The sequence below is a fragment of the Cetorhinus maximus genome, chromosome 26 (assembly GCF_964194155.1).
Source record: "Cetorhinus maximus chromosome 26, sCetMax3.hap1.1, whole genome shotgun sequence".
Lineage (NCBI taxonomy): Eukaryota > Metazoa > Chordata > Chondrichthyes > Lamniformes > Cetorhinidae > Cetorhinus > Cetorhinus maximus.
In genome coordinates, this window is record NC_135904.1 from 20,630,755 (window position 1) to 20,647,973 (window position 17,219).

Genomic DNA, 17,219 nt, shown 5'->3' on the forward strand with positions numbered 1-17,219 from the left:
AAGACATGTGAGAAACAGTGTTTTGGAAAGTGGCATCATCAGAGCAGATGCGATGGAGGCGAAAGAACTGAGAGAATGGGATGGAGTCCTTACAGGAGTCAAGGTGTGAGGCGCTGTAGTTGAGGTAGCTGTGGGAGTAGGTGGGCTTGTAATGAATATTGGTGGACAGTCTATCACTAGAAATTGAGACAGAGAGGTCAAGGAAGAGAAGGGAAGTGTTGAAGATGGACCATGCGAAAGTGATGGAGGGGTGGAAATTGGAAGCAAAATTGATAAATTTTTCCAGGTCCAGACGAGAGCTTGAAGTGGCACCGAAACAGTCATCGATGTACCAAAGGGAGAGGTGTGGGAACGGGCCCGAGTAGGACTGGACCAAGGAATGTTCCACATACCCCATAAAGAGACAGGCATAACTGGGGCCCATGTGGGTACCCATAGCCACACCTTTTATTTGGAGGAAGGGTCTGAAGAAGAGTCATACGGACTCGAAACGTTATCTCTGTCTCTCTCTCCACAGATGCTGTCAGACCTGCTGAGTTTTTCCAGCATCATGGATTGCTGGACATTGATCACCGTGACCAGTGATGCCCTCCTCAACCGAGGGACACTGAAGTCAATTGTAGGGGATCCAGTTAAATAAATGCATAATACTGCGGATGCTGGAAATCTGAAACAAAAATAAAAATTGCTCAGGTCTGAGAGCATCTGTGGAGAGAGAGACTGAGTTAACATTTCAAGTCCCTATGACTCTTCTGAAGAATGCAGAATTCTGAAGAATCAAAAATGCTGTCAGACCTGCTGAGTTTTTCTAGCAACATTAGTGAACCAGATGGGTTTCTATGAAAATCACGGTCACCATTACTGAGCCTAGCTTCCAATTCAAGTTTATATTAATTGATAAAATCCCACTGAGGTGGGATTTGAACCAGTGCCCCTGGAGTGGGTCTCTGGATTGCTAGTGCAGTGAGCCAACCATTACACCACCATCTCCCCTCTCAGGAAAACTCAGTAAGAGCACCCTAACTTAAAAATCCAGTCACTTCATTTTTATATTGCTGTTGGTTGCACAAGAATTGTGCTAGGATGCTGGTGGCTGAAGAAGAACATAAAAACATGTCAAACTTTGGGCTATGTAAGATAATGTGGGATTCTATTGCTATTTTTATTTAGCAGGAAAGCAGTGAAAGGGGAGTGAGGCTGCGGGGAAAATATTGCAATCCGGACTAATCAGAGTCAGCTACACTTCCACATTGAAACAGGCTTTACTAATATGTGCAAAAACGCAGTTACTGCTTCTCAAGTGTATCAAACAAAGTCTTGTCATAACAGTGAAGGCACATAGAAAGCAAAGCAAAATCTGGTACAGCACCAATTTATTAAGACAATGCAATGTTTATGTTTGTAATTCCATATTCAATACAGTACTAAATGGAACAGTTGCAACGCAAGAATAATAGGACACAGTATCAAAACTCCTCACTGGCAAATCCACACTCTCGGCTGTATTGCTCTGTGGAGGTGGGGGGGATGCTGAATGGAGGCCTAAAGGGAGGCAGATATTATCATTGGCAGTTTTGTTTCCAAGCAAATTAAGCACTGGCCATGGGCCATGGAAAGAAAATCAGATTTTAATTTCTGGTTTGAAGTTTAGGCATGACTGTTGAGTCATCGCTTTCCATTGTTTACATCTGAAAGGCGCTGATTAAATATTTTATGAATAATTCCCAGCACGTCCATTTTTAAAAGAAAGATTTCTGACACTGACGGCAGGTAGCAGTAAAATATTTTAAGGGACTAAAACAATACACCTTTGTACGCTGTCAATTTCAAAGCAACTAAGTATCTGATAGGAGAAAAGTAATTTATTTAAAATTTATTTTCAGGCAAAGGAATTTAATTTATTGGGATGAAAAGAAACAAAGTTAGCACAGATTTCTCCAATATCTTGCATTTATATTAAAATAGTGAAAGAAAAGCTATTAAGAGACCAAGACCAAGCAAGCTCCCTCAACCCTTTGATGCATAAGCAGTAATGGTGTGAAATCTACATTCATACATACATTCAAATGTACAATGGCTTCATAAAATATAGATGTATATGTAGTTTTGTTGATAATTTAAATAAGGAGATGACAAATACATATAAATTATCTCAACCTTCAAACTAAATGCAAGAAAAGCCAAATTATCTACTGTTCTCAGTGAAGGCACAACAGGTTAGCAGCAGACTTAATGAAGGCAATTTTGCATTGGTACAGTAAATGTAAAGCTGTATTTTTCCTTGTTTATAAACAAGTTTATAAGTTTACAAGTTTATAAACAAATTTAGCAATAAAGATAACATGAGTATTTGTCACAGACAGAGGGTATCTGCTCTCTTACTGTCCATAATCAGTCATAATTTGTATGGAAAAAGGTGTGTTGTTTCTCATTCTTGGAGTGTGTAATCCAATTAAATAATTCAGCAGCAAGCTTTTGTGGGTTTAAAATAACAAAGATTATTTATTCTCCCACACCTGCCCTGAATTAACGCAATGTCACACGCACTTCGTATGCACACACATACATGCACGCATGTGCACACACACAAAGGTTGGATACAGATGAAGACAGTGCACTTTTACAGACTACGGTTAATTCAGTCCCTGATTTATGATTTCCAGTCTGCCACGTGGCAGGCCTGTGGTTTCTTGAAAGAATCAGATGATTTAAAGTTGAAAAGAGGGTCTTGTAAAGCGAAGGGTTCACTAGGTTGTAATATTTCCTGTAGTCGAATGTCTAGGAGGCTGGTTCTCAGGTGAACTTTGAAACTGGGACAGGTTAACTATTTTGGCTACACAAAAACAGAATTACCTGGAAAAACTCAGCAGGTCTGGCAGCATCGGTGGAAAAGAAATCAGTTAACGTTTCGAGTCTTCATGACCCTTCGGCAGAACTGGAGTTCTGCCGAAGGGTCATGAAGACTCGAAACGTTAACTGATTTCTTCTCCACCGATGCTGCCAGACCTGCTGAGTTTTTCCAGGTAATTCTGTTTTTGTTTTGGATTTCCAGCATCCGCAGTAGCTTTTAGCTTTTTGTTTTTAACTATTTTGGCTGCTGGATGGCTTACAGCTAGTTTCAGAATCTGGCTCAGACTGACTGACAACTGATGGTTCTGAAAAGGCAAAGGTGGCAAAGACTTTCCCTGCAGCTGTTGTCTTGTTGGTGTCTGACCAGGCGTCAATGAATCCTTGGATAAAACCTGCTATCTCAAGTTGGTTTTTACATGACTGCTGGGTAAATACTTCTGAGGCCCACCCAGTATAGTTTGGACGGGGGAGGCCATCGCAATAGAATGGGAAGTTGATAGTGGCCACACTGAGTTTCGATCTTCCCTTTTGTCCGGTATGAAAACTCCATAGCTTGACCCATTCTTAAACAATGAGATGAGAATTCCACAGATGGCTGAGGTACCCTCCCCTATGTCATATTCAATTAGGTATTCACAGGTAACTCGATACTGTCTGTAGTTCAAATGCCAAAAGTCACAAGACTGGCCCCCCAGCCAATTTAACAGCTTGTTGGGTGCCCAGTTTTTAAAAGTATTGACTGGAAGTTCACAGCTTGACATGCCTGGACTGGGCATGACAGTGCTCCTTATAGTTATTAGAAGTAGCTACATAGGGCATTAAGAGTTAAGTAATGAATTGAGCACAAACTGAGAATTCTAGCATATGATACACAAAGTAAAACTCTCTAGATCGTCACCTTAATTTGAAATTCAGGTTGAGAATGTTTAATTGTAAAAACGTGTTCTTCTGTCCAGTCAAGGTCATTACTTCTATTTATCATCAACAGCCATAGAGCAAATCATTAACAAAAGCAATCTTTGTTTGAACAGCTTGTTTTACAGGTTTTTTCCCCTTCTGCAAAATAGAAATTCCACAGGGATCACTAGTATCCATCCTGGCATTATGCATCCACTAAAATGTGCACAAACACGTGGGTGTAACCACCTTGGAAAGCTGCTGGTTCTCATGCAAAAGGAATCACGAGAGAACAATGAAAACTGTGAAGCCATCAGAGGCACCTGAAAGTCATCACGGTCATCAGCAGTGCACAGACAGACATTTACGCTGTTTTGGGGCTTTTGACTGTATAGCTCACATTAATTGTCAACTAGTGTACATCTACTTCAAAGCAGCACCTCTCTGCCATTCCCTGCTATCAATATCTATTGGTATAAGAGCTGAACAGTACAAACATTGACCTTTGGGATAAAACCACTGACATCCCATTGCTTTCTCAGACAACAAACAAGCATACTGTAGCTTGCTAACTATTGTCATTGAAAAGTCAACCCTTATCCACATGTTGGTTTTGCTATGTCCTAGCTTTCTAGCACTCATTCTGAACCAAAAGCCCTTGCATAACGGTGCTCATCCAATTTAGACTTGAGACTAGTATCTATGAGCTGGATTCCTGTGTTTATATAATGGTGAATTCAGTTACTTTATACCAGTGATAGAAGTACCCAATTCTGCTTCCAGAATGGACTTAGTTGCATGAATGAAGGTAGTCAGATAATTGTCGTGGGTCTCCCATAATTCATTGATCTCAAATACAAAGGTGCTTCTATAAGCGGCCCTAATAACCAGCCTGTGTATCTACTTACTGCTGCAAGTCACACCTATGCCAGCAGGTAGATGCACAGTATCATGACAATATCGTATATGTTGGATTCTAGGGCACTATACTGCCTTTAGCTGTTAGGGCAGAGGTAAGACAAAGTGCTTTTATCTTACAACTGAGCTTTTACTTGGTTTCGCAAAAGGCCCTAAACCAGTCATTGTACGCAAGCATAAAAAAGCAGACTGTGGAATAAAAGTCTGAACTCTATAAAGGTTCAACAGAGTTAGCGATCAGAAGTGGAATCAACAAATGGGTGTCTGTTGCTATCAGAACGATGAAGTGAGCTTTATCCAACAATGAGCTGAGTTTCTGACACCATATCCTCTCAATCATCAATACTGCCTACTTCCAACTCCATAACATCGACGGTCTCTGGCTGAACTCATCTTCTGTTGAAATCCTCATCCATGCCTTCGTTACCACTAGACTGGTCTCCTGGCCAGCATGCGTATACTCGCACCTTAGGTAAATTTGACTCCCTCCAAAACTCTGCTCCTCCATTCCTAACCTAACCAAGTCCCATTTGCCCATCATCCTTGTGCTCACTGACCTACATTGAATTGTTGGCAGACTGGTAGTCAATTTTAAAATACTTATCCCTCCATGACCTGGTTCCTCCCTATCCCTGTAGTCTCCTCCAACCTTATAACCCTCTGAGATATCTGTGCCTCTAATTCTAGCTTCCTGTGCATCCCCAATTTTCATCGCTCCACCACTGGCTGCCACGCCTTCAGCTGGCTAGACCATAAACTCTGCAACTTCCTACCTAAATCTCTCTCCACCTCTTTTCCTTTAAAACAATTGTTAAAACCTTTGACCAAGCTTTTGGTTACCTGCCCTATTATCTCCTTATGAGGCTCAACGTCGAAATTTTGTTTGATAATGTTCTTCTGAAATGCCTTGGGATGTTTTACTATGTTAAAGGCACTGTACAAATGCAAGTCGGTGTTGTTTTAGGTTGTTTACATTTCAAAGTGCAATTACACACTTGCACTCAGCTGTAATCTAGGGTCTAGAGTGTTACAGTGCTGCCAATCACCACAGCCGTATCTCAGAGAACGCAGTATAGCTAAAGTAGCGCACAATTCAATCACAATATATTTATGTTAAAATATTCAATTGTGGACATAAATTCAGGGAGAAAAATCTACCATGATAAAAGGTGCAAATGTGCATATAAACACAAGGTAAAAACAATGAATTCACACTATTCTGATATCACCTGCATAACATAGACCAATTCAGAATTTTCTCAGTTTACAAAGAAGCATTTGATGATAGCATCGGAAATTCTGCGCTTTTCACGACCATTATTTACACCTATTTATTTTGTTTGACTCATGTCCACGACTATAATACTAGTTATTCACCATTATCTTAAAAGGAAACAAGAAGGTGAAGCAGGAACATTGACAACGGCAACAGAATACAACGGAATCAAAATAAGACTTGAGAGTTTTGTGTATTTCAGCTCTGAGCAGGGGAAGAGCACATCATTTCTGACATCTGTTACCCATTCAAGAAGGTAATGCCAAATGTTATCTTAATTAGTACATGTTGTTTAGGAAAATCAATTGCATTACATTCTCATTTTGCACATAAAACCCAATTTACACAGTCTTGTATGAAGCCTACCGAAATGAACGAGTCGCATGTCCCCTTGTGGAAGATGTACTAATCATGGTGCTTAAAGATCGTTTGATTTTGAGACACTTTATTGAATAGTTTCTCTCCCAACCATTTCCCGGTACTTCCTGTAAGTGAACCTTGTTCACTAAGATTCAGAAACTACACAATAGATTTTAACTATTGGACAACCAACAGCTGTGGGCTTGCTGCCCGATTCCTCTGACAAAAGGCCCAGTTCATTTCAAGGGCTCAGCCTTATTAACGTTGCTGACGAGTGGCATGACCCAAATAAGCGTCCTGCTGATTCGCACCGGTTTTAGGCTGACACCTGTCCAGAGGCTGATGTGGCTGGCTGAACGGTAGGAGGCAGAGGGGAGAGCCAAAGCCCCAGGGTAACCGTGGTCTAAATTAATCTTGTGGAGCCCGGACGAGCGGTGCTGCTCCTCAGAGACCCCCAGAATATTTTAACATGAGTGGGTGGTGCGGAGAGAGGGGAAGTATAAATTGATGACCTCAATTTTAATTCTGCCACTGCACCATTTCCAGGACTTGGGAAAATTATTCTATCTATATAAAACCTCAGTTGGAAACTCAAACTGGTGCAGCTGGTTTGAAGGGGCCAAGAGCAGGCCTCCAGGCTCCTCCACAAGCCACAGATCCACTCGGACCCAGCTCTGACACGGAGGCAGGCACCAACGAGTGGGGCATGCCTGGGCCTCATGCAACTAATGAAAAGCACCCAGGTTACCACCTGACCAGAGAAGGAAGATTAAATATTTGATCGTTGATATCTCACCAGCTAATCTTTCGGCAAGTTGTTGGAATATTGCGCGATCCCCGGACAGTATTGGGGATGAGGGGGAACTGGGCAATCTTGTAATGGTCAAAGAACTAATGGATCTTGAAATCCTACTATTTCAGGAAAAAAATCATATTATTTTATGGTCAGCATGGCTAGGTTCATTATCCTAACATACTATACAATGCAAAAAGAGCTTGATTTTAACATAACATCACATCAAAAATAGGAAATCACGAATTTGCATTTTGAACCGCTCTTTGAAGCTATCTTTAAGTGCTAATTAGGGTGGAGGTAATGCTGCACATTTCGTTATTTTTCTATAAATTGAAGCTTTCAACAATTTTCAACACCATATAAAAACAAAAAGCAGTAACAAAAACTAGAGTAATTTAACATAAACTCAGTTCACTTGAATGTAGCTGACTATTAAGAGTTTGGAGAGTCCAAACTGCACCTTATCAGTAAAGCTATGCAAACACCAGTTACAACATTGAAGAGTAAATATGGAAAGTCCACATTATCAAGTAAATTCTCATCTCAGAGCTAAACTATTTTTGCCTGTTCGGTCAATTTCAAGTACTGCCTCCCTTCCATAAAGAACAATCTTTTCAAACATAAAACGCAGGAAATTTTGCAAAATCCAATTTAGGGTTTCATTTAATCATTTGCAAACCGTGTTGTTATATCATAAATGCTACCAATGTGGATAAAATGTGATAGCAAATTAAACTGGTTGTGTGTTACAGTATTGTTCCACAACTTGTCATAGCCTGTCGACTTGTGCTGCCTTCTTTGCCGACTACCCCTCTACTTGTAAATTTTAACAAAAGAAACCTGTGATAATTTACTTCCTACCATGATGACTGATCGAAAAATGAACACTTTTTTTTATAATGCTGGACACCCTTATGAACATGTCACATGTTTCAATTCTATCAAAGGGTTATTGATGTTCATTTCATGGCTTTTTAAAAAATTCATTCACAGGATGAGGGCTTCACTGGCTGGGCCAGCATTTATTGCCTATTCTTAGTTGCCCGTGAGGTGGTGGTGGTGAGCTGCCTTCTTGAACTGCTACAGTCCATGTGGTGTAGGTACACCCACAGTGTTGTTAGGAAGGGAGTTCCAGGATTTTAACCCAGCCACAGTGAAGGAACGGCGATACATTTCCAAGCCAGGATGGTGAGTGACTTGGAAGGGAACTTCCAGGTGGTGGTGTTCCCATCTATCTACTGCCCTTGTCCTTCTAGATGGTAGCGGTCGTGGGTTTGGAAGGTGCTGTCGAAGGAGCCTTGGTGAATTCCTGCAGTGCATCTGGTAGATGCATGGGAGTTTGTGGATGTGGTGCCAATCAAACGGACTGCTTTGCCCTGGATGATGTCGAGCTTCTCGAGTGTTGTGGGAATTGCACTCGTCCAGGCAAATGGGGAGCATTCTCTCACACCCTGACTGGTGACTTGTAGATGGTGGACAGGCTTTGGGGAGTCAGGAGGCGAGTTACTCGTTGCAAGATTCCTAGCCTCTGATCTACTCTTGTAGCCACAGTATTTATATGGCTATAGTCTAGTTCAGTCCCTGGTCAATGGTAACCCCCAGGATGTTGATAGTGGGGGAATCAGTGATGGTAATGCCATTGAACGTCAAGGGGCAATAGTTAGATTGTCCCTTGTTGGAGATGGTCATTGCCTGGCACTTGTGTGGCGTGAATGTTACTTGCCACTTGTCAGCCCAAGCCTGTATATCGTCCAGGTCTTGCTGCATTTGCACATGGGCTACTTCAGTGTGAGGAGTCACGAATGGTGTACATTGTGCAATCAACAGCAAACATCCCCACTTGTGACCTTATGTTGGAAGGAAGGAAGGTCATTGATAAAGCAGCTGACAATGGTTGGGCCGTGGGCACGACCCTGAGGAACTCCTGCAGTGATGTCCTGAAGCTGAGATAACTGACCTTCAACAACCACAACCATCTTCCTTTGTGCTAGGTATGACTCCAACCAGTGGAGAGTGTTCCCAATTCCCATTGACTCCAGTGTTGCTAGGGCTCCTTGATGCCACATTTGGTCAAATGCAGCCTTGATGTCAAGGGCACTCACTCTCACCTCACCTCGGGAGTTCAGCTCTTTTGTCCATGTTTGAACCAAGGCTGTAATGAGGTCAGGAGCTGAGTGATCCAGGCAGAACCCAAACTGGGTGTCAGGTTATTGCTAAGCAAGTGCTGCTTGGATGGAAGTGTTGATGACCCCTTCCAGTGGAATTGGTTAATAAGAGGGTAAATAATCTCATTACCAAAAACACATCAATACTGAGAGACAACATGGGACCAGTGCTGTAGCTTGTAATAAAAAAATAGACAAACAGGTCAGAAATGTATAAAATAATTAATGACAGTGCTAAATTAACAGAAGTTACAAATTTACAGATTTAGTCTCAAAGGAAGATCATTATCTTGGCAACATAATTTTATCAAGATTTATTTGGCGAAATGGCTGGTGACATTCCAAAATCAAATGTCTTGGCTAAAAAAACTTTAAAAAAAATCTGTAGTACTGGAGATAGGAAGTCTGCTTTCGTTTGTTCTCCCAATAAACAGAATCTGCTCAAACACTCCCAAAAAGGGCAATGATCTTCCTTTAACATTGCAAACATAACCTCGGCAGTTTGATTAGATACACACTGCTCTATGATAACTTTGTACCATGCACACTACAGATACAAAAGTTTGTTCCATTGCAAACACCAGAATAATGTTTGCAATCCTAAAAATAGATTGATTTCCAGTCTCTATTATAAATTGACATATATTGTACATAAAGTGCCACATGTTCACCAACTCTGCATTTCAGCTTCAGCTTTTTTTTATTCATTCATGGGATGTGGGCTTCGCTGGCTGGGCCAGCATTTATTGCCCATCCCTAGATGCCCTTGAGAAGGTGGCGGTGAGCTGCCTTCTTGAACCGCTGCAGTCCCTGTGGTGTAGGTACATCCACAGTGCTGTTAGGAAGGGGCCTAGCAACAGTGAAGGAACGGCGATATATTTCCAAGTCAGGATGGTGAGTGACTTGGAGGGGAACTTCCAGGTGGTGGAGTTCCCATCTATATGCTGCCCTTGACCTAGATGATAGTGGTCCTGGGTTTGGAAGTTGCTGTCTAAGGAGCCTTGGTGAATTCCTGCAGTGCATCTTGTAGGTGGTACACACTGCTGCTACTGTGCATTGGTGGTGGGGGTAGTGAATGTTTATGGATGAGGTGCCAATCAAGTGGACTGCTTTGTCCTGGACGGTGTCCAGCTTCTTGAGTGTTGTGGAAGCTGCACTCATCCAGGCCAGTGGGGATATTCCATCACACTCCCGACTTGTGCCTTGTAGATGGTGGTCAGGGTTTGGGGAGTCAGGTGATGAGTTATTCCTCACACAATTCCTAGCCTCTGACCTGCTCTTGTTGTCACAGTATTTATATGGCTAGTCCAGTTCAGTTTCTGGTCAATCGTAACCCCAGGATGTCGATAGTGAGGGATTCAGTGATGGCAATGCCATTGAACATCAAAGGGTGATGGTTGGATTCCTCTTGTTGGAGATGGTCATTGCCTGACATTTGTGGTGCGAATGTTACTTGCCACTTGTCAGCCCAAGCCTGGGTATTGTCCAGGTCTTGCTGCATTTGGACATGGACTGTTTCAGTATCTGAGGAGTCGCGAATAGTGCTGAGCACATCAGCGAACACCCCCACTTGTGACATTATGATGGAAGGAAGGTCATTGATGAAGCAGCTGAAGATGGTTGGGCCTAGGACACTACCTTGAGGAACTCCTGCAGTGATGTCCTGGAGCTGAGATGACTGACTTTCAACAACCACAACCAGCTTCCTTTGTGCTCAGTATGACTCCAACCAGTGGAAAGTTTTCCCCCTGATCTCCATTGACTCCAGTTTTGCTAGGGCTCCTTGATGCCACACTCGGTCAAATGCTGCCTTGATGTCAAGGGCAGTCACTCTCACCTCACCTCGGGAGTTCAACTCTTTTGTCCATGTTTGAACCAAGGCTGTAATGAGGTCAGGAGCTGAGTGGACCTGGTGGAACCCAAACTGGGCATCAGTGAGCAGGTTATTGCTAAGCAAGTGCCACTTGATAGCATTGTTGATGACTGATGATCGAGAGTAGACTGATGATCGAGAGTAGACTGATGATCGAGAGTAGACTGATGGGGCAGTAATTGGCCGGGTTGGATCTGCCCTGCTTTTTGTGTACAGGACATACCTGGGCAATTTTCCACATAGCCGGGTAGATGCCAGTGTTGTAGCTGTACTGGAACAGCTTGGCTAGGGGCGTGGCAAATTCTGGAGCACAAGTCTTCAGTACTATTGCCGGAATATTGTCAGGGCCCATAGCCTTTGCAGTATCCTTCAGCCGTTTCATGATATCCTGTGGAGTGAATCGAATTGGCTGAAGACTGGTATCTGTGATGCTGGGGACCTCCAGAGGAGGACAAGATAGATCATCCACTCAGCACTTCTGGCTGAAGATTGTTGCGAATGCTTCAGCCTTATCTTTTGCACTGCTGTGCTAGGCTCCTCCATCATTGAGGATGGGGATATTTGTGGAGTGTCCTGCTCTAGTGAGTTGTTTAATTGTCACCACCATTCACAACTAGGTGTGGCAGGACTGCAGAGCTTAGATCTGATCTGTTGGTTGTGGGATCGCTGAGCTCTATCACTTGCTACTTTTGCTGTTTGGCACACAAGTAGTCCTGTGTTATAGCTTCACCAGGTTAACATCTCATTTTTAGGTATGCCTAGTGCTGCTCCTAGCATGCCCTACTGCACTCTTTATTGAACCAGGGTTGTTCCCCTGGCTTAATGGTAGTGGTAAAGCGGGGGACATGCCAGGCCATGAGGTTACAGATTGTGTTCGAGCACAATTCTACTGCTGATGGCCCACAGCGCCTCATGGATGCCCAGTCTTGAGTTTCTAGGTCTGTTTGAAATCTATCCCATTTAGTACGGTGGTAGTGCCACAGAACACATTGGAGGATATCCTCAATGTGAAGGCGGGACTTTGTGTCCAAAATGACTGCAGTGGTCACTCCTACCGATATTGTCATGGGCAGATGCATCTGCAGCAGGCAGGTTGGTGAGGATGAGGTCAAGTATGTTTTTCCCTCTTGTTGGTTTCCTCACCATCTGCTGCAGACCCAGTCTAGCAGCTATATCATATAGGACTGAGAGAGCTCGGTCAGTAGTGGTGCTACCGAGCCACTCTTGGTGATGGACATTGAAGTCCCCACCCAGAGTACATTCTGCACCCTTGTTGCCCTTAGTGCTTCCTCGAAATGATGTTCAACGTGGAGGAGCACTGATTTATCAGCTGAGGTAAGTGGGGGGAGCGGTACGTGGTAATTAGCAGGAAGTTTCCTTGTCCATGTTTGACCTGATGTCATGAGGCTTCATGGGGTCCCAGGGCAACTCCCTCCTGACTGTATACCACTGTGCCGCCACCTCTGCTGGGTCTGTCCTGCTGGTGGAACAGGACATACCCAGGGATGGTGATGGTGTGGAGTCTGGGACATTATCTGTAAGGTATGATTCCATGAGGATGACTATGTCAGGCTGTTGCTTGACTAGTCTGAGAGACAGCTCTCCCAATTATTGCACTAGCCCCCAGATGTTAGTAAGGAGGACTTTGCAGGGTCGACAGGGCTGCGATTGTCATTGTCGTTTCCGGTGCCTAGGTTGATGCCGGGTGGTCTGTCCGTTTTCATTCCTTTTTTGTACTTTGCATTGGTTTGTTACAACTGAGTGGCTTGCTGGGCCATTTCAGAGGGCATTACGAGTCAACCACATTGCTGTGGGTCTGGAGTCACATGTAAGCCAGATCAGTTAAGGACAACAGATTTCCTTCCCTGAAGGATACTTGCGAACCAGATGGGTTTTTACAACAATTGGTGGGTTTTACAACAACTAGATGGGTTTTTACAATAATGATGGTCATTAGACTTTTAATTACAGATTTTTATTGAATTCAAATTCCACCATCTGCCATGGCAGGATTCGAACCAAAGCATTACCCTGGGTCTCTGAATTACTAGTCCAGCAACAATACCACTACACCATCGCCTCCCCAATACACTTACAAGGCAATGAGTTCCAGATCCTAATTTTTTTTTAGAAATGTGTCCCAGACAGGAAGAGTGGATACATTAGAGAACTACAGAGTAAGGAGCCATAAAGTGAAAAGGATAGAGTGTGCTTTATTCCATATGCATTTTAAAACAGGAGTTGTGGCATAATCTTTGCTCTTGGTATTGGTGTCACACACGAGCTTACACTTATTGCCCAACCCTAGCTGAAAAGGTGATTGTGGGCAATTTTTTTGTACTGATTGTGTTACAACCAAGTTGATCACCAGGACACTACAGATGGCAGCGAGTTAACTATAGGGTATATGGTTAGGCTCATACATCAGGGAGATTGTTTTGCATCTACTTAGTACATTAGTGAACCTGTGGAGTCTTTTTCTTTGACAATTTAGCGAGGGGTGTAGTTTTCTGCTGGTCACAATGACCAGATTTATTGACTTAAATTTCACGACTTGATTTGTGGGGACCAGAACCCCAGTTTACTAGTCCAATGCCACAATCACGACAGATATCCTGTACCCAATGAGGTACAGGATCAAATCATAACTTAAATCGATAGAATGCTATCTACAGTGTGCATAGAATAGTTACAGCACAGGAGGCCGCCATTCGGCCTGTCGTATCTGTGCTGGCCTTCTGAAGGAGCAATTCACCTGGTGCCACTCCCCTGCCATTTCCATGTAGCCCTGCAAATTTTTCCTTTTCAGTTGAATCTCCCTCCACCACACTCTCAGACAGTACATTCCAGACCCTGACCACTCGCTGAGTATAAAAAAGTTTCTCCTCATGTCACCATTGCTTCTTTTGCCAATTACCTTAAATCTGTGCCCCCTGGTTCTCAATCTTTCCATCGATGGGAAGTTTCTCCCTATCTACTCTGTCTAGGCCCTTCATGATTTTGAACACCTCTATCAAATCTCCTCTAAACCTTCTCTCCTCCAAGGAGAGCAGTCCCAACTTCTCTAATCTTTCTATCTAACTGAGGCTCCTCATCACTGGAACCATTCTCATGAATCTTTTCTGCAGCCTCTGTAATCCCTTCACATTCTTCCTAAAGTGTGGTGCCCAGAGCTGGACACAATACTCCAGTTGAGGCTGAACCAGTGTTTTATACAGGTTTAACATAACTTCCTTGCTTTTGTACTCTATGCCTCTATTGATAAAGCCCAAATGCCGTATGCTTTATTAACTATTCTCTCAACTTGTTCTGCCACCTTCAATGATTTATGCACATATACAGCCAGGTCCCTCTGACCTTGCACCCTTTAGAATTGTTCTCTTTATTTTCTATTGTCTCTCTGTATTCTTCCTATCAAAATGAATCACTTTACACTTCTCTGCATTAAATTGCATCTGTCACTTGTTCGCCCAATCCATCAACTTGTCTATGTCCTTTTGAAGTTCTACACTATTCTCTTCATTGTTCACAATACTTCCAGGTTTCGTATCATCCACAAATTTTGAAATTGTGCCCTGTACGTAAAGGTCTAGGTCATTAATATATATCAGGAAGAGCAGGGGTCCTAGCACCAATCCCTGGGGAACTCCACTGTAACCCTTCCTCCAGTCCAATAAACAACTGTTCACCACTACTCTGTTTCCTGTCATTCAGCCAATTTCGTGTCCACGTTACTACTGCCCCTTTTATTCCCTGAGCTCTAACTTTACTCACAAATCTGTTGTGCAGCATTTTATCAAGTTACTTCAAGTCCATGTACAACACGTCGACCCTCTCCGTTATCTCATTAAAAAAACTCCAGCAAGCTAGTTAAACACTTAACAAATCTGTGGTGTTCCTGCTTCACCCACATTTGCCCAAGTGACTATTAATTTTGTCCTGAATGATCGTTTCTGGAGGCTGACACACCACTGGCAAAACAAACTACCAAATTGAAAACCTGATCTCTCTACAATCCCAAGGCTGCTGCAGCCAAACCTTTTCAGGGTTTGCAAAGGTAGATCAAAGGAGCAGAAAACAAATGCTTTTGAGCTCCCTGACCCTCGAAAAGGCCCCACAATTACCAGCAGCATGCTGCGGAAGTTTGAAAGGAGAAAATGATATTGGAGATTGTGCAGCTCCGCTTGTTCAGGATAATTAACTGCAATCAAATCCAGGATTTATCTGACATTTAGCAGTGTGATCATTCTGAAACTGTGACACCAAAATAAATTACTTTCAAATGACACAGCCAAGAGGCTGGCTTAGCAATTAGCTTTAAACTTGAAACATACCCTGTTGATTAAAGAAAATGTCTTTGCTTTTAAAATAACTTAAGTAATTAACCTTGAAACTTAATTGTGCAAACGCAGGAACAATAAAAATGTCACTGAGAGAAAAGAACTATTCTATTTATAGCCCCCATCCTTCAACCACATTGACCTACTTATAGGGCACTTTTCAGGCCAAATGTAGCACATAACAAACATATCTTTCATCTTGTCACTTACAATTACAAGGTTTTCTTAGAAAGTGAATTGCTTCAGAGCATCACTCATTAAGAAACTGGCCTATCTGCACAATTAATAGAATGGGGAGATTTCATTGCACTCATTTCTGCCATTATGTGGCAAACATTATAAAATGTGAATATGAGGCAAAGTGAAAGAACTAACAGTGCCAAAGTTGACCAAGGTGCACAGCATGTCATATTAGCTGCACCAACACCCATGTAAGTGTCTAAAGTATGACAAGAAGCAGATGCTTGCAAACAAATAGCAAGTGGACGCTTCCCCACAACGCGGTATCCTTCCACAACATGCCAAGTTTGATCTTATAAAGAACGAAACCAGCATCATTTCTGCCAATTACTTTATAAGATGAAAACACCTGCACCCCACAAAAATATTCAATACAACCTATGACAAGAAATTTATGGCTTGCAAACTGAAATTTTTGTTTACAAAATGTAGTGAGCTTCATGTTATTTCCGGTTGGCACGCTCAGGCATATTTTGGAGTTTGCAGCTTCCAAGGACATTGGAGAATATATGGGTTTTTATTCATGCAGTACAGTCCAAAAATGGAAAGGAAACTGTAAGAGGTTCTCCTCCCCCCATTAGCTCCACTGCCACATCCAAACTATCTGCGAAAGATAATTTTGTGATTGTTAACTCACCTGCACTAGATCTTCGATGCTGTTCTTCAGTTTCTCTTTCTCTTTCTCATGCTGTGCTTTAAGATCTTCAGTTTCCTGGTCATGGCTTGACACCTCCTCCTTCAGGACACCTCGGAGTGCTGTCAGCTCTCTTTCCCGTCGCTTCAACAACTCCTGCTGATCATCTTTAGCCAACAGCACCTCTTCCAGCTGCTGCTTTGCTTGAATCATTTCCTGGAACCAGACACACCATTCAAGCACATCCCCACTAACATTACTTTTGCAAATACCCTTAACATAAGCGGTTTTATGTTTACAGAAGTCATTTAAAATATGTATTACATATACAACAGAAATGATTTTTATTAGCCTTTTTTTAATCTTCATTTACAACAATGCCCCCATTTTTCCCCTCCTGTCCTGGAGGTGCTGACTCCTGCTGTGGTTCGTTTCCACAGGCATAGAATCCCTCTAGCACCTGACCTAAATGGCCATTTTTATACAAGTATCGGCGATCCATTTTAATATCGGAGTCCCATTTTAATATCGGAGTCATCAATGCTGGGTCCAACAAGAACGTTCTAGCAGAACTCCTGGGTAGTAATCAGGCATCCTTCCCACGTTGAGCAACATTTAGTCCAATTGTCATGGCCCAGCTTAGAATTATTAATTCAACACAGACCATAAATAAAATATGGGTCACTCTGATCTGTATAACTTAGCAACAATACTGGAATACTCTCCACTTGCCTGGATGAGTGCAGCTCCAACAACACTCAAGGAGTTCAATGCCATCCAAGACAAAGCAGTCTACTTGATTGGCACCCTATCCACCATCTTCAACATTCACTCCCTCCAACACCGACGGACAGTGGCAGCAGTATGTAT

The 17,219-nt window shown here is 42.7% G+C and overlaps 1 protein-coding gene across 1 annotated transcript in view; it reads right to left on the reverse strand.

Annotated features, from left to right (window-relative positions):
* Positions 1-17,219, reverse strand: part of cgnl1 (cingulin-like 1) — a 140,672-nt gene that overhangs the window by 67,355 nt on the left and 56,098 nt on the right. The window contains exon 8 of the mRNA XM_078530314.1: positions 16,353-16,565. Coding sequence (XP_078386440.1) covers positions 16,353-16,565 — 213 coding nt within the window. The remainder of the gene's footprint in view (positions 1-16,352; positions 16,566-17,219) is intronic.